The following is a 20,919-nucleotide window of genomic DNA, read 5'->3' as shown; positions in this document are numbered from 1 at the left end:
CTAAGATCACCGTGCGCAATGCCAGGCATCCGCTGGAGTGGTGTGAAGCTCGTCGCCATTAAACATCCAAATGCAGTGGAAACACATTGGACTCTGGTCCAGTGCATTCTCTGGAGGGATGAATCACGCTTCACAATCAGCAGTCCGACGGACGAATATGGGTTTGGTCGATGCCAGGAGAAACCCTACCTGCCCCATTGCATAGTGCCAACTGTAAAGTTTGGTGGAGGAGGAATAATAATAATGTACTGGAGCTGTTTTTCATGGTTCGGTCCCCTCAGTTCCAGTGAAGGGAAATCTTAATGCTACAGAATACAATCACATTCTAGAGGATTCTACTCTTTCAACTTTGTGGTAACAGTTTGAGGAAGGCCGTTTCTTGTTTCAGCATGACAATGCCCCCGTGCACAAAGCGAGATCCATAAAGAAATGGTTGGTTGAGATCGGTGTGGAAGAACTTGACTGGCCTACGCCGGGACCTCAACCCCATCGAACACCTTTGGGATGATACTCTTGTGGCTGAATGGAAGCAAGTTCCCGCAGCAATGTTCTAACATCTAGTGGAAAGCCTTCCCAGAAGAGTGGAGGCTGTTATAGCAGCAATGTTCCTACATCTAGTGGAAAACCTTCCCAGAAGAGTGGAGGCTGTTATAGCAGCAATGTTCCTACATCTAGTGGAAAACCTTCCCAGAAGAGTGGAGGCTGTTATAGCAGCAATGTTCTAACATCTAGTGGAAAGCCTTCCCAGAAGAGTGGAGGCTGTTATAGCAGCAATGTTCCAACATCTAGTGGAAAGCCTTCCCAGAAGAGTGGAGGCTGTTATAGCAGCAATGTTCCAACATCTAGTGGAAAACCTTCCCAGAAGAGTGGAGGCTGTTATAGCAGCAATGTTCCAACATCTAGTGGAAAACCTTCCCAGAAGAGTGGAGGCTGTTATAGCAGCAAAGGGGGGGACCAACTATATATTAATGTCCATGATTTTGGAATGAGATGTTCGATGAGCAGGTGTCCACATACTTTTGACCATGTAGTGTATATAACGTTAGGTTTGGCTGGCAGACTGCTTCTGCTTGAGCAGAGATGAGATGATGACTTTATGGAATTAAAAATAATAAATAAATAAATATACAAACAAACAAATAAAAACCCATTTGAAATATTATGTTATTTTGTAGTAATTTCCTATTAATTTCTACCCAATGTGGACCTGACAGAGAGACAAGGGAATATTTTCAATGTTTTGAATGATCTCAATTTTTTTGCTTTGGAATTTACATTGAAAAGCATGATTTCATAATAAACTGAACCAACCTTAAAAAGCACTTATCGCTCAGCATTAGTTTTCATCCAAAAACAATGAGGGACCACATCTTCAGTGGGAGCAGAATTTAACACAACACAGGACAATTTTGATCTGGATTAAATGTTCTTAAAAACTGGGGCTCAGGGGACGGTTTCTCTTTGGTTTAAAAGGCAGATCTGACAGAGCAACTTGTTTCTGTTGTCTTCTTACACCCTGCCAGAGGAGTGTACAGACCCACTGGCCGTAATAAAAAATATTCTGATGAAACAGTTACATTTAATTACAATGAATTTGGCAAAAAAAAATACATTGATCATACAGTCGAATTCAGTTCACAACATTTAGTCAATAAAGATTTCCGTCAAATAAAGCTCTGATTGTAAAAAGTTTGATGTCTGACTTAAAAGATAGATCTACTCTTCTTCTCCATGGTGAAGTCAGCGTCGTTGCCCTTCTGGTAGTCTGCCTCCGGTGTCTGACACCCATTCCAGTCCGGCTCAGAGCACCTCTTCTTGGGTGAGGCATGGAGGCTTCCCCGATGACTGATCCTCAGCACCCGGATGGCTATCAGGTAAAAGATCTCACACACGTTGAGCACTATACACACAGCCGACGCCCCTACCATGAAGTAGGTAAACACCCTCTTCTCTGTGGGCCGGCTGTTGTAGCAATCCACCTGGTTAGGACAAGGCCAGAGGTCACACATGACGCGTCGCGGCAGGTCAAAGTTGTTGTAGATGAGATGCAGGAGGTAGAGGAACGCCACCTCGATGGCCGTCTTGAAGAAGAGGCTGAGGAGATATGTCCACCAGAGTCCTCCGTGCTTCTGTCCTGTGTTGTCGTAGAGACGGGCGTTCTCGCCGTGCGTGATGCGGTACTTGCGCTCACGTTCCTCGCGGTACGCCACGTGCAACACGACCATGAAAGAGGGACAGGTGATGAAGATGAGCTGAAGTGCCCAGAGCCGGGTGTGAGAGACAGGGAAGAAGTGGTCGTAACAGGCGTTGGCGCAGCCGGGTTGGCGGGTGTTGCAGTCAAAGTCTTTCTGATCGTCAATCCAGACGCGTTCTGCGGCCACGACGAAGACCATGACTCGAAACACGAAGACCACGGAGAGCCAGATGCGTCCAAATACAGTGGAATACTTATTGACCCCGCTAAGCAGGGCCTCTAACGTCTTCCAGTCCATGGTGAGATTGGAGTGGGATGCCCTTCTTTCACCTTTGAACTTTCACCAACAGATGCGTGGATGAGCTTCTGTCTTTGGACTTTTAATGGAAAGCTGGGGGACGAAGAGAAGGCGATGAATTAATAAGTGTGTGAACGACCATGGTATGGATTGAGCCAGTCCATGCGCCATTTCAGGGAAAGGGAACTACCTAAAATGAAGTTCCTGACCTATAACACTGGCATCACCGTTACCTGCCCTACTGGATGGCTACATATTGACAGGTAGAAATGCTTTCTCAATTAAGTTTTAAACAGCGTGAAAAGGCTGAACAACATATAATATTTATTTATAACTCTTCAATGTCACATAGAAATACATTTCTTTCTTCTTTTTCTTTTAAAAGATCTGCCTTTTATTTAGACTCTGATCAAGCTTTTCATCCAAATTCCCCTGTGACTCTCTCTCTCTCCATCTTCTGAAGCTGTTTTTTTCATAAAGGAAGGTTTGTTTGTTTTTTGTTTTTTTTAAAGAAACGACTGCTTTATCAAAACACTCTTTGCCTTCCATCAAGAGTCTAAAAAAAAATCACAAAATCACACTTTGTTGTTACCAGGATTTCATAGAACATCTTGGGCATAGACGTCAGTTCAACACCTAGTTTTGATTTACATTTGGTTGAGTTGTCAATGTAAAATCAACCCCCAAAAAATGTCAGTATGTCATTGGAGTTGTCAATGGTTGAGTTGTCAATGTAAAATCAACCCCAGAAAATGTCAGTTTTCATCGTTGACATAACGTCATCACATTGATTGTTGTGGTTTGAAATGACGTGGAAACAACATGGAATGATATTCGAAAAAAAACAAGTCAATGACCATTTGTTTGTTGCTGAACACACATCCTTTAGAGGAATTTGAAAGTCACGTTAAAATCCTTCAAACACAAAAAAAAGTGACTCGTATCAATATTACTTATTGATTTAATAGCCCTACTCACAGTTATTTCAGATCACTGAGCTGATGTTCCGTCCATCTTAGCCTCGGCCGTCTCTCCCTGTTCCAACTTCAGTCTGATTTGACTATAGAACACCAGGGGTTTAACAAGGGCCAGTCTATGCCTGGACGTTGTGGTTTAAACCACAATCTAGAGGTGTGGTCTGCAAGCTATTGGAATCAGTTCGGCTCTTTGTCACTAGCCAGTTAGTGATGCAATACCCTATTCAAATCAAATGCACTGTCAACATCGGAGTTGTCATGGTGACTAAGTGTCCCCCACACACGCAGGTGAGTATGGTTTTGGTATCACCCTACATCTGCCTAGACGCCCTCCTGTATCCGGCCCTGACACAGATTTCGAGATAAACGTGATTCCAAACAGGAAAGCTGATCCTTTAAATGCCAGGACAGCTGGAGCCATGGTACGGAGGTACCAGGATGTAGACACAGGGCACTCCAGTCCCGCAGAGAACTGATAGGGTGACCCTTATGATGATTCATATTATTCTATTATATCGTTTTTTTTATTGATACTCAAACAAATCTGCCTTGTAGGTACAGTCAGCTTCCCAAAGCGGCGTTCATGCCCATTCAGCAATGTACACTTGTACATTTACATTTGACTCATTCAGCAGACAAAGACGTCTCTTATGTAAACTGACTAGACAGTTCATTCAGCAGGCTCTTATCTAGACTGACTAGACAGTTCATTCAGCTAGGGAAGGTGTCATGGACTGGGCAGACTTCATGAACTGGGCAGACTTCATGGACTTGGCAGACTTCATGGACTTGGCAGACTTCATGGACTTGGCAGACTTCATGGACTTGGCAGACTTCATGGACTTGGCAGACTTCATGGACTGGGCAGACTTCACGGACTGGGCAGACTTCACGGACTGGGCAGACTTCATGGACTGGGCAGACTTCAGGGACTTGGCAGACTTCATGGACTGGGCAAACTTCATGGACTGGGCAGACTGCACGGACTGGGCAGACTTCACGGACTGGGCAGACTTCACGGACTGGGCAGACTTCATGGACTGGGCAGACTTCGTGGACTGGGCAGACTTTGTGCACTGGGCAGACTTCATGGACTGGGCAAACTTCATGGACTGGGCAGACTGCACGGACTGGGCAGACTTCACGGACTGGGCAGACTTCACGGACTGGGCAAACTTCATGGACTGGGCAGACTGCACGGACTGGGCAGACTTCACGGACTTGGCAGACTTCACAGACTGGGCAGACTTCACGGACTGGGCAGACTTCATGGACTGGGCAAACTTCATGGACTGGGCAGACTGCACGGACTGGGCAGACTTCACGGACTGGGCAGACTTCATGGACTGGGCAGACTTCACGGACTGGGCAGACTTCACGGACTGGGCAGACTTCACGGACTGGGCAGACTTCACGGACTGGGCAGACTTCGTGCACTGGCCAGATCACTTAGGAGTGGTCATTCAATCTAGATAGTACAGTCTATCACCCCCCGCTTACTGACCACTTCCATTCTAATGCTGCCAACCTGTACATTAAACTATTATTTAATTCATTTCGTTATCAAGGTGTGTCATTTTGTGGTTCTCTTTCATTGCAGGTGTTTGCGAGCTGCATGCCACCTGCACAAGGGAGGGAAACATGTTACATTAAGATCCATGTGCCGTTTTTTAGAGGGGCTCTTCAACAAACTTAATTCAAAGTTTATACGTCAACGTATGATCATTGTCTGTGAGATTGTTTCATAAAATATGTGATCCAATGAATGACATCGTGTAAAGGGTTGAAAGTGTGCTACTCAGTTCAACACCTAACGGAGCGCTGTTTCACCTGCTGTGGTGGTAGCAGACAGTATGTACTGTAAAATGGCCTATAAATGGTTGCTGTAATGAATAAGAGGCTTTGGATCCAATCTGATGTACTTTTTTTTATTTAATTGTGCCCAATATATCCATGTCCAAATTACATAAGTTGAAAATCATTATGATATTTTTGCTAAAAATGAAAGAATTTAAAAAATATATATTTACAGAAGACAACAAAAATAGTTCATAGGTCATATTAAAATGTTTTATTTCACATTAGAACAATCTTTACGCTTGAAATTATATTACACATGGTATCAAAGAGCATATCAATAACTGAAGACTACAAATCAATCAATTAAATTCATTTATAAAGCCCTTTTACATCAGCCGATGTCACAAAGTGATGTACAGAAACCCAGCCTAAAAGCCCCAAACAGCAAGCAATGCAGGTGTAGAAGCACAGTGGCTAGGAAAAACTCCCTAGAAAGGCCAGAACCTAGGAAGAAACCTAGAGAGGAACCAGGCTCTGAGGGGTGGCCAGTCCTCTTCTGGCTGTGCCGGGTGGAGATTATAACAGAACATGGCCAAGATGTTCAAACGTTCATAGATGACCAGCAGGGTCAGATAATAATAATCACAGTGGTTGTAGAGGGTGCAACAAGTCAGCAAAAGGTCAGCACCTCAGGAGTACATGTCAGTTGGCTTTTCATAGCTGATCATTCAGAGTTAGAGACAGTTGTCCCAGTCCACCTGTTCCCAGTCCACCTGTCCCCAGTCCACCTGTCCCCAGTCCAAATAACAGATAAGATGTCATTCTCTAATAATGAATGACTAAACATATCAAAAGTGACTTTGCAAACAACATTTTGGAGTATCAGACTCCTTGAAATGTATTTTTTATAGTCTAAACAGTGCATGTGCCTTTGACACAGATATGGCAGAATGGTGTCACAGACATGGCAGAATGGTGTCACAGACATGGCAAAATGGTGTCACAGACATGGCAGAATGGTGTCAAGGACAAGACAGAATGGTGTCAAGGACAAGACAGAATGGTGTCAAGGACGTGGCAGAATGATGTCACAGACATGGCAGAATGGTGTCAAGGACATTACAGAATGGTGTCACAGACATGACAGAATGGTGTCAAGGATGTGACAGAATGATGTCACAGATATGACAGAATGGTGTCAAGGACGTGACAGAATGATGTCACAGATATGACAGAATGGTGTCAAGGACAATACAGAATGGTCTCACAGATATGACAGAATGGTTTCACAGATATGACAGAATGGTTTCACAGATATGACAGAATGGTTTCACAGATATGACAGAATGGTCTCACGGATATGACAGAATAGTTTCACAGATATGACAGAATGGTTTCATAGATATGACAGAATGGTCTCACGGATATGACAGAATGGTTTCACAGATATGACAGAATGGTTTCACAGATATGACAGAATGGTTTCACAGATATGCCAGAATGGTCTCACGGATATGACAGAATGGTTTCACAGATATGACAGAATGGTTTCATAGATATGACAGAATGGTATCACGGATATGACAGAATGGTTTCACAGATATGACAGAATGGTTTCACAGATATGACAGAATGGTTTCACAGATATGACAGAATGGTCTCACGGATATGACAGAATGGTATGTAGTGACAAACTTTCCGTAGGCTTTCTATTATCTTTTGTTCCAGACCAGTACTAACACACAACTGATCAACTAATCATCAACGCCTTGATTAGATGCATCTGATCATGTATTAGTCCTGGGCTTGAACAAAAACCTGCAAAACCAGAAATAAAGATAACAGTCTTAGGAGATAACCACACTGTAACCCCAGTGCAGGGCTCTCTGTCTTAGTCACTCCACCATCCCCACCAACCATCTTCATCTTCTCCAGTTCAGACCACTTTCAGACCACACACCTTTCCCTATCAGGGATATGGTAGCTGGCATTGTGAACGGGGAGGGACCTCTCCCTGACAGCACGGGGCCCTCCACCACCGATACACTCCCCTGCACCTCTTCCCCAGGAGGATTCACACAAAGCTAATCACCAGCATGAAGACTGTGAACACTCGCTTCTTTGTTGGCCTGGGGAACAAAAAGATCCATAGAATAATTTTTCTCTAGAACGTGAAATGAATCAATACAGTAGCTTGCGAAAGTATTCACCCCCCTTGGCATTTTTCCTAGTTTGTTGCCTTACAACCTGGAATTAAAATTGATTTTGTGGGGGGTTTGTATCGTTTGATTTACACAACATGCCTACCACGTTGAAGATGCAAAATATGTATTATTGTAAAAAACAAAACAAGAAACAAGACAAAAAAACTGAAAATGTGAGCGTACATAACTATTCACCCCCTCAAAGCCAATAGTTTGTAGATCCACCTTTTGCAGCAATTACAGCTGCAAGTCTCTTGGGGTATGTCTCTATAAGGTTGGCACATCTAGCCACTGGGATTTTTGCTCATCCTTCAAGGCAAATCCGCTCCAACTCCTTCAAGTAGGATGGGTTCCGCTGGTGTACAGCAATCTAAGTCATACCACAGATTCTCAATTGGATTGAGGTTTGGGCTTTGACTAGGCCATTCCAAGACATTTATATGTTTCCCCTTAAACCACTTGAGTGTTGCTTTAGCAGTATGCTTAGGGTCATTGCCCTGCTCGAAGATGAACCTCTGTCCCAGTCTCAAATCTCTGGAAGACTGAAATAGGTCTCCCTCAAGAATTTCCCTGTATTTATCGCCATCCATCATTCCTTAAATTCTGACCAGCTTCCCACTCCTTGCCGATGAAAAATATCCCCACAGCATGATGCTGCCACCACCATGCTTCACTGTGGGGATGGTGTTCTCAGGGTGATGAGAGGTGTTGGGTTTGCGCCAGACATAGTGTTTTCCTTGATGGTCAAAAGGCAACATTTTAGTCTAATCTGACCAGAGTACCTTCTTCCATATGTTTGGGGAGTCTCCCACATGCCTTTTGGTGAACACCAAACGTGTTTGCCTATTTTTTTCTTTAAGCAATGGCTTTTTTCTGGCCACTCTTCCGTAAAGCTCTGTGGAGTGTACGGCTTAAAGTGGTCCTATGGACAGATACTCCAATCTCCGTTGTGGAGCTTTGCAGCTTCTTCATGATTATCTTTGGTGTCTTTGTGGCCTCTCTGATTAATTCCCTCCTTGCCTGATCCGTGAGTTTTGGTGGGCGGCCCTCTCTTGGCAGGTTTGTTGTGGTGCCATATTCTTTCCATTTTTTTAATAATGGATTTAATGGTGCTCCGTTCCATGGGATTTTCAAAGTTTCAGACATTTTTTTTTATAACCCAACCCTGATCTGTACTTCACCACAACTTTGTCCCTGACCTGTTTGGAGAACTCCTTGGTCTTCATGGTGCCGTTTGCTTGGTGGTGCCCCTTGCTTAGTGGTGTTGCAGACTCTGGGGCCTTTCAGAACAGCTGTATATATACTGAGATCATGTGCCACGTCAAGTCTGCATGTGTTCAATCTAACTAATTATGTGACTCCTGAAGGTAATTGGTTGCACCAGATCTTATTTGCGGGCTTCAAAGCAAAGGGGGTGAATACATATACACACACCACTTTAATGAATTTTGTACTTGTTATTTTTTTAAATAAGTTTTTTAAAATTTTATTTCACTTCACCAATTTGGACTATTTTGTGTATGTCCATTACATGAAATCCAAAAATAAAACTCTATTTAAATTACAGGTTGAAATGCAACAGAAAAAAAAACGTCAAGGGTGGATGGATACTTTTGCAAGGCAATGTATTCTTGTAACAACAATGCATTGTAATGTACACATATTAGCGACAAAGTAATGCACTGATCGATACCAATGTCATGCTGGCTTTGTTATACTTAGGCCTCAAGAGTTTTTCCTAGTACGGTTGGTCAGGGAAAACGTAGGAGCAATGATCAGGTCAAAATGTTGTGCTCTGTTTTTAGTAATAGCCCTACCTGGTAGTCCAACTCACTGGGACAGGGGTCAACTGGGACAGGGTTCACTGGGTTAGGGGTCACTGGGATAGGGGTCACTGGGACAGGGGTCACTGGGCACTTCACCACCAGCGGGAAGAAGGTCGCCTTGTAGATGTAAAACAACAGGAAAATGAACACGACGTCCTCCGCCATCTTGAATAACAGACTAAAGAAGTAGGTCCACCGTGCTTCTTCCCTGTATTGTCATAGAAAGACGGGTGCATCCCTCGCCGTACTTCAGATGTTGTTTCCGCTCCCTCTCGTCCCTGTAGAACAGGACGACCAGGAGTGAGTGATAGGTGACAAATATTAATGGGAGACAGGGAGGAAGTGGTCATAACAGACATTGTGTGCGGATTTCAGTCAAAAGTATTTCTGTTCTTCAACCCCACACCTTTTCAGCAGCCACAACGAAGACCATGAGTCTGAAGATGAAGACCATGGAGAGACAGATACGACTCGAACACTGTGGAATACATATTGACCCCGCTAAGCTGGCCCTGAAAAAAGGCCCAGGTCATAGTGGAGGTGAAAGTTGTAGAATCTGTTATAAAAAGTTGTAGAATTTAAGTTCTGCCTCGACAGGCCTCCTGGCCTGAGGTAGCAGTCGTAGTGGCAGTTATAAAGCAGCAGCAGTAGTAGTAGTAGTAGTAGTAGTAGTAGTAGTAGTAGTAGAAGTAGTAGTAGTAGTAATAGTATTATTATTATTAGTAGTAATAGTAGTAGTAGTAATAGTAGTAGTAGTAGTAGTAGTAGTAGTAGTAATAGCAGTAGTAGTAGTAGTAGTAGTAGTAGTGGTAGTGGTAGTAGTAGTAGTAGAAGTAGTATTAGTAATAGTAGGCCTGCCTTTCTTCAGTTCAAGCCTCCAAAAGAACTGACAACTGGAACTAAGCCTCTTGACACACGTGTTGTCAAAGTTGTAACTCTTGACACAACTGCCTCTAATTGCCTGTGGACTTCTACCCTTGGTTGAAAATCCTCAAGTCAGGAAAAGTGTATCTTTAAATAAAACTTACTCATATGTGCCACCTAGCTCGAGGGAGTATTGCATACCCATACTGAGTGGACTAGCTAGGTAAACATACTTGCAACATCCTCAGTTTAGTGTTTGAGTAGATTAGGTGAGTGGCTGATAACAATTTATGACGCCCCAATCATAACCAAGTGGAATGTGGGGAGTTACCGCATACGACTGGGGAAAATCTAGTTGAACAGTCCTCCAACTGGTAATTACTAGCGGGAAACTAATCTATAATCCTGAACTCCCACTTCTCCCACCTTTGGTGATCGCGTGCCCACTGGAGCCGCTTCTTCTTGATTTTAGCTGATAGGAATGGAACCCGGTGTGGTCGTCTGCTGCAACAGCCCATCCGTGACGAGGTTCCGAGATGCCGTTTTGCACTGGCAAATACTGCGCCTTTATTTGCCTAGGATGTGGCCCGCCTTTTAGCTTAACCTATTCTTGCCATTCTGCTTCCACCTCTAATCAACAAGCTGCTGTCGCCCACAAGACTGCCGCTGACTGGATGTTTTTGCTTGTTTTTCTCCACACTGGTTGACGGACATTGCTGCACGCTGATATATTTCAGCAGAGAATCACTTTGACTTAAAGATTTAGCCTCTTTTCTTATTAGTTGAAGATTAGTTTTTGTCTCTTAGACATGGTTGCAAATCTCTACAGCTTCATTTTTTAGCTTAAATGATTTCCACTTGTAGCTAGCTAACGTTAACAAGCTAGGTTAGGCCTTAATCATTTTCATCACACAAACATTTAAAAAAAAAAACAATACAATAGTTTAATTGGCAGATTACGTTGATAATCCTGTGTGAAAACACACATCACCATAGATACCAAGGTTAGTGGGAGTGAACTTTGGGAGAAGCGAGAATGAGTTGGAGGTGGGAACTGCAGCAATGGCTATGAGCTGGCGGCTTCAGGGGCGCCGGAGGACGGCAGCCAATTTCCAAAACGTTGCCCCAAATTCAAGGTTTAGGTGACGACCTAATCTTGTTTAATGGGAGGGCCAGCCCTGGCTGCTACTGGGATGTGGGACAGCAGGGTCGCCTAGGCGTTAGAGACAGGTAGCCTAGTGGTTACTAGGCTACCTGCTCTAACCACTGGGCTACTAGTAACCTAAAGGTTGCAAGTTCAAATCCCTGAGCTGACAAGGTACAAATCTGCCTTTCTGTCCCTGAACAAGGCAGTTAACCCACTTCTCCTAGGCCATCATTGAAAATAAGAATTTGTTCCTAACTGACTTGCCTAGTTAAATGAAGGTAAAAATAAATCTATGATAATTTGGTTGCTCTAAATTATTTTGACCAGCAGGTGTCAACTGTGTTGGTCAAAGCCTAGAGTAGTGAACCTATTTTCGACACAATAGACTGGAAAACCTCAACGCTTGAGGAAGCTTTATTTCTCCACCACTAAATGTGGACTAATACAAAATGCACTGAGACCAGGTTCACAATATCAACTTTTTTTCCCCCAGCACTGAATGTCTTAATAATAAATGAATAACATTTTTCATTTTTACCTCCCAGAAGAATAACTTCCTAGTTATATCATTCCGGGGCAGTGTGGTTGGGGTTAGAGGTCAGAAACTGAGACCGACTCCCTGTTTAGCGATTCGGTTTTTCTCCGCTGCAGCATCCCGGGACAATGTGACCCTGCACGGATCACCTTCATTAGCTCGTCGGAAACCATTACGAAGTTTGATCGGTCCACGACGTGCACGGTTGAGTGACCGTCAGCTGGTGTAGCTTGCCACAGCAGCGGGAGGTAAGGAAGAGAGAGGGGGAGAAGGCTACGGGTTAGCATTAACTAGCTACCGGTATCTGCATTAGTTAGAATGCTATGATCTCACATCCTCAATCGATCATTTTGGTGCAAGGTTCTCTGGTTTTTATGCCCTTACAGTAGATAGCTTGCTAGTTAGTCCGTGCTAGCTTCTGCTGCAAGATGCATGTAATGAACTAGCTATTATCCAACGTAGCGAAAGTTAGCTAGTGGGAGCTACTTTTAGTAGCTTATTAATGAATGCATCCGTGTTATAGTATGGGTAGTTGCAAGCTAGTGTCAACACATTTTAATAAAGCTAGAACGCTAATCATTAGCTAGCACGATACGCTAGCTAACCGTGCCTGACTGCAGCACGCCTGTGGAAGTGATTTGACAAGTCTCATTTGGCAGATGGCTAACATATTTAGCAACAGGGCCATATTTACAAACGTATAGATGCCAGTATTCCCTCCCAATACCGTACCATGTAATCTGCCTGCCTTTCTCTCTCGCTCTCCGGCAGCTCCATGCGACAGTGGTGCCTCCCGGCTGCGGTACCGCGACCCGAACCGATGCCCACAGGGCGCCTCTCTCCCCCGCTATCAGGTAGGCAAAGGCAGGGCAGACAGGCACTGTACATGCCATGGGTCAATCACGCGTTGTTTTGCAGTCAGTGCACAGATTCAATGAATGTACCCAAATGTAAAATTATCTCGCGAAAGTTTGTCATTTTTTGTTCCACGAGAGATTAATGTACAGTAGCCTACATATACCATTCAACATCATGGCATTAAATATATATATATATATTTTTTAGCCCAAGTTACGTTTGGTGTTTTTCTCATGCTCCAGACACCTTTTGTAAGTGAACTTGACAACAAAGTCCTGCGTATACAGTATTTCAATGTAATATTTTTTATATGTTAGAGACCTATGGGAAGTGTGTGTGTGGACAAGTCATGTCTGTTTTAACCCGTTAGATGTCAGGATGGAGTGTTGTGAGGTGGAGCCACGCTATACCATCGAGCAGATCGACCTCCTTCAGCGTCTCCGTCTCTCAGGGATGACCAAGCCACAGATCATCCAGGCCTTGGAGTCCCTAGAGCGGCTAGAACCCGACCATCGCCCCCCGTACTGCAACGACACCCACGCCGCCAACCCCACAACCAACACTACCCCTACCACAGCCTCCGCCCCGGCCCCCTCCTCCTCTTCCTCCTCCTCTTCTTCCTCCCTCTCCTTGGCATCCGCCACAACGCAGACCCCTGGGCTAGACGGCGCCTCACTGTCGCCTAGCAACAGCTATGAGGCCTCTCCCCCACCGCTGTACACACATGGGGTTGGAGTTCAGAAGTCGTTTAGCTATGACATCATGGCAGAGGAGGACTGGGATCTGGAGGAGAAGGTGGAGGAGTACATGAGGTGAGGAGAGAGTGTGAGGGCTGGAAGGGACAGTAGACTGTGACGTGGAGGAGTACACGAGGGAGGGACAGTAGACTGATGTGGAGAAGGTGGAGTACATGAGGAAGGGACAGTAGACTGTGATGTGGAGAAGGTGGAGTACACGAGGGAGGGACAGTAGACTGTGACGTGGAGAAGGTGGAGTACATGAGGAAGGGACAGTAGACTGTGATGTGGAGAAGGTGGAGTACATGAGGGAGGGACAGTAGACTGTGACGTGGAGGAGTACATGAAGGATGGAGGGACAGTAGACTGACTTGGAGAAGGTGCAGGGAGTGAGGTAGTAGGGAACCCTGAAGAGAAAGTAGAGGATGAGGAGGGGTATTTGAGGTGAAGGTGAGGGGAGGTAGTAGTGAAGAGAAAGTAGAGGAGGTGAAGGTGAGGGGAGGTAGTAGGGAACCCTGAAGAGAAAGTAGAGGATGAGGAGGGCTATTTGAGGTGAAGGTAAGAAATGGCAGAGAATCTAGCTCTGGGAGAGGAAACTCATCAGATAACAACAGCCAGTCTCTGGTGATGCTGGCTTATTCTCCTACTGTTAGACTGACTCATTTAGGTCAGGTGTGTAGGGAGGGATGGATAAAAAGATGATTGCAGCCAGGCTTACATACAGGTCCTAAAGAAGGCAGTAGGCTTTATGACAGTCTCTGGCAGTATAGCTTCTTGTGCAAGTTTGTAGACTTTCCAGAAACCACAGTCGAATCAATGCAGAGAGAAAGAAAATAGAGAATGAGCAGAGAGAAAGAAAATAGAGAATGAGCAGAGAGAAAGAAAATAGAGAATGAGTAGAGAAGTAGAACACGGAACACGTAATAATAGATGCATATAATTGGCAATGATTACTTGGTTATATACAAGGGGTCCCGGCGGTGCCTAGTCTATATACAAGGGGTCCCGGCGGTGCCTAGTCTATATACAAGGGGCCCCGGCGGTGCCTAGACTATATACAAGGGGTCCCGGCGGTGCCTAGTCTATATACAAGGGGTCCCGGCGGTGCCTAGTCTATATACAAGGGGCCCCGGCGGTGCCTAGTCTATATACAAGGGGTCCCGGCGGTGCCTAGTCTATATACAAGGGGCCCCGGCGGTGCCTAGACTATATACAAGGGGTCCCGGCGGTGCCTAGTCTATATACAAGGGGTCCCGGCGGTGCCTAGTCTATATACAAGGGGTCCCGGCGGTGCCTAGTCTATATACAAGGGGCCCCGGCGGTGCCTAGACTATATACAAGGGGTCCCGGCGGTGCCTAGTCTATATACAAGGGGCCCCGGCGGTGCCTAGACTATATACAAGGGGTCCCGGCGGTGCCTAGACTATATACAAGGGGTCCCGGCGGTGCCTAGTCTATATACAAGGGGCCCCGGCGGTGCCTAGACTATATACAAGGGGTCCCGGCGTTGCCTAGACTATATACAAGGGGTGCTGGCGGTGCCTAGTCTATATACAAGGGGCCCCGGCGGTGCCTAGACTATATGCAAGGGGTCCCGGCGGTGCCTAGACTATATACAAGGGGTGCTGGCGGTGCCTAGTCTATATACAAGGTGTGCCGGGTTGCTCTGATTGTGTGTGTATAGGTTACATTATGGATAACCAGTCAACTAGTGGTGGATCTGGAGTCATGTAAGCTAGGCCTACGGCTTCCTCTCCTCGTTTCTGGCTCTCCTTCATCAGCTTATCTGAAAACATAGGGGAGGCAGAAAACACATGGTGTAGAATGTACACTATTTGTTTGGTTCCACCAGTGTATCCACATTACTGCAGATGGAGAATCTATTGAGTTGTACGGAAGTAGTGATGTCAGTTACTCTATCCACTGCTCACACCACAAACAGGAAGTGTGTTGTCTGTTCTTACTCTATGGTGTCTATTGTTGTTGTTGCCGGAGGGACGGTAACTGTTGTTGTAGGGACAGGAAGTGTGTTGTCTGTTCTTTCTCTATGGTGTCTATTGTTGTTGTTGCAGGAGGGACGGTAACTGTTGTTGTAGGGACAGGAAGTGTGTTGTCTGTTCTCACTCTGTGGTGCCTGTTGTGTTCTTCTAGGAGGGACAGTAACCTGGTGAAGGAGGAGATTAAAACCTTCCTCAACAACCGCAGGATCTCCCAGGCCATCGTGGGACAGGTGACAGGTAAAGCAGTCATATATATATATATATATATATTTATTTAGTGAACCTGTGTCGTCTGTTTTTAGTGTGCGCTGTTTACATTGTTTTGTATGAATATTAGTGTCTTTCCTTCTAGGATATTTTTTTATAAAGCTCTCATTTGGCTTGTAAGTAAGCATTTCACTGTAAGGTGTACTACACCTGTTGTATTCAGCATTTCACTGTGAGGTCTACTACACCTGTTGTAATTCAGCATTTCACTGTAAGGTCTACTACACCTGTTGTATTCAGCATTTCACTGTAAGGTCTACTACACCTGTTGTATTCAGCATTTCACTGTGAGGTCTACTACACCTGTTGTATTCAGCATTTCACTGTAAGGTGTACTACACCTGTTGTATTCAGCATTTCACTGTGAGGTCTACTACACCTGTTGTATTCAGCATTTCACTGTAAGGTCTACTACACCTGTTGTATTCAGCATTTCACTGTGAGGTCTACTACACCTGTTGTATTCAGCATTTCACTGTAAGGTCTACTACACCTGTTGTATTCAGCATTTCACTGTAAGGTCTACTACACCTGTTGTATTCAGCATTTCACTGTAAGGTCTACTACACCTGTTGTATTCAGCATTTCACTGTAAGGTCTACTACACCTGTTGTATTCAGCATTTCACTGTAAGGTCTACTACACCTGTTGTATTCAGCATTTCACTGTAAGGTCTACTACACCTGTTGTATTCGGCACATGTGACAAATAAGATTCGATTTGTTACTACTTGCGCTCCTTCTCTTCAACTATTTCTCCTCTCCTCCCATCATTTTCATCCCTCCCCTATCTCCTACCTTCCTCTGCTTCTTATTTATACCTTCCTCATATTTACTCATACTTACACATATTTACAGATGTTATTGCAGGTGTGGTGAAATCAGTCCGTTCCTTCTCCTCACCCTAGGTATCAGAGTTAGTGCCTTCAGAAGTATTCATACCCCTTGACTTATTCCACATTTGTTGTTACAGCCTGAATAAAAAATAAAAAAATGATTACATATTTTTTTCATACCCATCTACACACATAATACCTCCAAAATGACAAAGTGAAAACATGTTTTTCGACATTTTTGAAAATGTATTGTAAATTGAAATACAGTATTCAGTCCCCTGAGTCAATACTTTGTAGAAGCACCTTTGGCAGTGATTACAGCTGTGAGTGTTTTGGGGTAAATCTCTTAAGAGCTTTCCACACCAGGATTGTGCAACATTTCCCACTTTTATTATTTTCTAAATTCTTCTATCTCTGTCAAATTGGTTGTTGATCATAGATTTTCAATCAGATTTATGTCAAAACTGTTACTTGGCCATTCAGGAACATTCACTATATTCTTGTTAAGCAACTCCAGTGTAGATTTGGCATTGTGTTTGAGGTCATTGTCCTGCTGAAAGGTGAATGAGTCTCTGTGACTGAACCAGGTTTTCCCACTAGGATTTTGCTTGTGCTTATCTCCATTCAGGTTTTTTTTTTTTTTTTATCCTGAAAAACGATGACAAGCATACCCATAACATGATGCAGCCACCACTATGCTTGTAAATATAGAGGTACTCAGTAATGTGTTGTATGTTTGGGGCAAACCCAATAACACTTTGTATTCCGGACTTAAAGTGAGGTTAGTATTGTGGAGTAACTACCATGTTGCTGATCCATCCTCAGTTTAATGACTGTGATGAGAGAAAAAAAAAGTCACCATTGGCCTCATGGTGAAATCCCTGAGCAGTTTCCTTCCTCTCCGGCAACTGAGTTAGGAAGGACTCCTGTATTTTTGTAGTGACTGGGTGTATTGATACACCATCCAAAGTGTAATTAATAACTTCACCATGTTCAAAGAGAAATTAAATATCTGCTTTTTAATTTTTTACCCATCTACCAATAGGTGCCCTTTTTGTGCGAGGCATTAAAAAGTCCCTTCAAGCAGTTAGAGATGAGGTATATAACAAATATTTTAAAAAATAGACACCATTCTTACACACATGCAACCTATGTGACTTGTTAAGCACATTTATGAACGTATGTAAATTAATTATGTAAATTAAATGAGAGAGAGAGAAAAAAGTGTGTTTTCTCACCCCTTTGCTGTGACACTCCAATTTCTATCAATCATCCTTGATTGATCGCTAAAACTTGATTGGAGTCCACCCGTGACCAATTGTTTTGGACATGATTTAGAAAGGAACACACCTGTCTGTATAAGGTCCCACAGTTGACAGTGCAGAATCTATACCATGAAGTAAACTGTCCGTCGATCTCTGAGAGAATTGTGATCAGACATACATCTGGGGATTAAACAACGTCGATAGTGTTGAGCGTTTTATTCCAAGACAACCAAACAATTTCTAGAGCACGGTGGTCTCCGTTATTGGGAAATTTAAAAAATATGGGACTTCCCTAGAGCTGTCCGTCTGACCAAACTGAGCAGCCGAGCAAGAAGGACCTTGGTCAGAGAGGTGACCAAGAACCCAGCGACCACCCTGACAGAACTACAGAGTTCCTTGGCTGAGATGGGAGAACCTGCCAGAAGGTCAACCGTCTCTACAGTACTTCACCAATCTGGGCTTTAAACAGAAGCCACTCCTGAGGAAAAAATGTCTTGAGTTTGCAAAAAGACAAGAGCATGAGGCAAAATATTATATGGTCTGATGACAACATTTTTGCCTGAATGCAAAGTGCTATGTCTGGGAACCAGGCACAGCTCATCCCCTATCTTAACACCACCCCTACCATGAAGCATGGTGGTGGCAGCGTCATGCTATGGGGATGTTTTTCAACGGCAGGGACTGGGACACTTTTTTTCTTTTCTTTTTTTTTTAAGGATAGATAGAACAATGAGTGGAACCAAATACAGGCAAATCCACGACGAGAACCTGCTTCAGAGTGCAAACAACCTTAGACGATGGGGAGACGATTGAAGTTCCAACAGTACAATGACCCCAATCTAAAACAAGAACGCTGGAATGTCTTCAGAACGAGAATGTGAAAGTCCTTGAGTGGGCCTGCCAAAGCCCAGATTTGAATCCCATCGAAACAATTCTAAAACAATGTTTTCACTTTATTTATTCGGGTATTGTATGTAGATGGGTGAGATTTAAAAAAAAATATTTATTTATTTATTTATTTATTATTTTTTAAATTCAGGTTGTAACACAGCAAACTGTGGCTTAAGTCCAGGGGTAAGAATACTTTCTGAAGGCTCTGTATACAGAGCATTGTGAACGTTTTCAGACCTCTTGATTCGTTCCACATTTAGTTGGGTTACAGCCTGACTCTAAAATGGATTAAATTGTTTTTGTCCCCTCAACAATCTACACACAATACCCGATAATGACAAAGCAAAAAAACAGGTTTTCAGAAATGTTTGCACATTTTTATTACAGAAACTGAAATGACAGTTACATAAGTATTCAGACCCTTTACTCAGTACTTTGTTGAAGCACCTTTGGCAGTGATTACAGCCTCTAGTCTTCTTGGGTATGACGCTGCAAGCTTGGCGCACCTCTATTTGGGGAGTTTCTCCCATTCTTCTCTGCAGATCCTCTCATGCTCTGACAGGTTGGACGGGGAGCGTTGCTATTTTCAGGCCTCCAGAGATGTTCGATCGGGTTCAAGTCCGGGCCACTCGAGGACATTCAGAGACTTGTCCTGAAGCCATTCCTGCGTTGTCTTGGCCGTGTGCTTAGGGTCGTTGTCCTGTTGGAAGGTAAACCTTCTCCCCAGTCTGAGGTCCTGAGCGCTCTGGAGCAGGTCTGTAAAGAACTTCAATACAAATACTTTGAAAGTACTACTTAAGTAGTTTTTTGAGGGGTATCTGTACTTCACTATCCCTGGTCATCCCTACTGCCTCTGATCTGGCGGACTCACTAAACACATGCTTCGTTTTAAACGATGTCTGAATGTTGGAGAGTGCCCCTGGTTATCTGGGAAATAAAAAAAAAACAATAATAATTTTAAATTATTATTTTTTAATTATTTTTTACTTTTGCTACTTAAGTACCAGTCAAACGTTTGGACACCTACTAATTCATCGAGGCAAAGGGTGCTTTGAAGAATCTCAAATATAACATGTATTTTGTTTTAACACTTTTTTTGGTTACTACATGACTCCATATTGTGTTATTTCATAGTTTTGATGTCTTCACTATTATTCCACAATTTAGAAAATAGTAAAAAATATTGAAAAAACCCTGGAATGAGTAGGTGCGTCCAAATTTTTGACTGGTAATGTATATTTAAAACCAAATAGTTTTATACTTTTACTCAAGTATTGTGTGTAGATTGGGGGGGGGGTGACTTAATCCATTTTAGAATAAAGCTGTAACAAAATGTGGAAAAGGTCAAGGGGTCTGAATACTTTCCGAATGCACTGTATAGCCCCTCCCTAGGTATCAGTCAGAGCTAGCTATCACTCCTCTCTTCTCTCTAGGTATTAGTCAGAGCTATCTCTCCTCTCTTCTCTCTAGGTATTAGTCCGAGCTATCTCTTCTCCCTGGGTATCAGTCAGAGCTATCTCTCCTCTCTTCTCCCTAGGTATCAGTCAGAGCTATATCTCTCAGTGGTTGCTGCAGCAGGGCTTGGAGATGAGTGACTCCAAACGCAGAGCCTTCTACCGCTGGTACCTGCTTGAGAGAAACAACCCAGGTAAGAACCAGTGTAGGAGGCGGCTAAGGGGAGGGAGCGGTTCATGTCAACTCCATTCTGTTAGCTGGACTGCTGCTTGTTATTGTGACCTTTCCCCTATGTCCCGTACTCCTAATCCTGCATTGTGAATCCACACACACACCTTTTCTGGTTCTAGAGGGCTGGAGAGTTCAGTGAAGTACAGAGAACTATGTCTGAGAGAACGTATACAGTAGGATAAAAACACACCCCACATTTTATACTTGGTCTGTAACTGTAAACAATTAGAATGCGACAGGTGTCGCTAGTCAAAACAGCATTTAAATGACTGTCAAGTTTCCTTGTCGCACAGACATGGAGTGTCTGCAACTGTCACAATGTCCGTTGTCGTGGTTCCCCGCGCTGCCATGGCAACTATACCAAATCCTCCTGGGACAAGATGCAGGACTTCTAAAAAAATTTTAAAAAAATTATCAGAATTATCTGCTTTTATTTGGTGACACTGTGACACTAAGTTATTCAATGTCAACTTGCCATTACCTTGGAAATAATTATGTTGTTTTGTTTATTTTCCTGTAGTAATGATTTTACAAA

General features: G+C 43.7%; 2 protein-coding genes and 1 long non-coding RNA gene across 7 annotated transcripts in view; 1 reads left to right on the top strand and 2 right to left on the bottom strand.

Annotated features, from left to right (window-relative positions):
- Positions 1-1,031: 1,031 nt before the first annotated feature.
- Positions 1,032-3,600, bottom strand: LOC110496746 (gap junction beta-3 protein-like). The gene is made up of 2 exons (XM_021572779.2): positions 3,471-3,600; positions 1,032-2,585 (listed from the first exon to the last, which is right to left on the bottom strand). Exon 2 carries the CDS (start codon positions 2,490-2,492, stop codon positions 1,704-1,706), a length of 789 nt encoding a protein of 262 aa, XP_021428454.1. The 5' UTR covers positions 2,493-2,585; positions 3,471-3,600; the 3' UTR covers positions 1,032-1,703.
- Positions 3,601-5,951: 2,351 nt separating this feature from the next.
- LOC110496745 lies at positions 5,952-12,671 on the bottom strand. Its single transcript, XR_002469603.2, has 4 exons — positions 12,578-12,671; positions 11,849-12,065; positions 9,291-9,577; positions 5,952-7,398 (listed from the first exon to the last, which is right to left on the bottom strand). It is a non-coding gene; the product is annotated as an uncharacterized LOC110496745 (long non-coding RNA).
- Positions 11,959-20,919, top strand: part of LOC110496744 (homeobox-containing protein 1) — a 22,893-nt gene continuing 13,932 nt past the window's right edge. For 3 of the 5 annotated variants that reach the window (XR_005037543.1, XM_036953598.1, XM_036953594.1), the window contains exons 1-4: positions 12,621-12,699; positions 13,074-13,515; positions 15,592-15,677; positions 20,236-20,346. Coding sequence is in view for 4 of the 5 variants with exons in the window: in XM_036953598.1 (XP_036809493.1) it covers positions 12,621-12,699; positions 13,074-13,515; positions 15,592-15,677; positions 20,236-20,346 (718 nt within the window). In the remaining variant the exon portion in view is untranslated. Of the gene's footprint in view, positions 12,094-12,620; positions 12,700-13,073; positions 13,516-15,591; positions 15,678-20,235; positions 20,347-20,919 lie in introns of those variants that run through there. The other 2 variants (XM_036953595.1, XM_036953596.1) reach the window with 2 other exon arrangements.

Source organism: Oncorhynchus mykiss, chromosome 18 (assembly GCF_013265735.2).
Source record: "Oncorhynchus mykiss isolate Arlee chromosome 18, USDA_OmykA_1.1, whole genome shotgun sequence".
In the NCBI taxonomy this organism is placed as follows: Eukaryota; Metazoa; Chordata; class Actinopteri; order Salmoniformes; family Salmonidae; genus Oncorhynchus; species Oncorhynchus mykiss.
The sequence above is the reverse complement of the archived record's forward strand: the minus strand, read 5'-3'. Positions and strand labels throughout refer to the sequence as shown.

Bases quoted from the DNA above. Each gene is read 5' to 3' on its own strand.
- LOC110496746 (XM_021572779.2), bottom strand. From the start codon at position 2,492: ATGGACTGGAAGACGTTAGAGGCCCTGCTTAGCGGGGTCAATAAGTAT.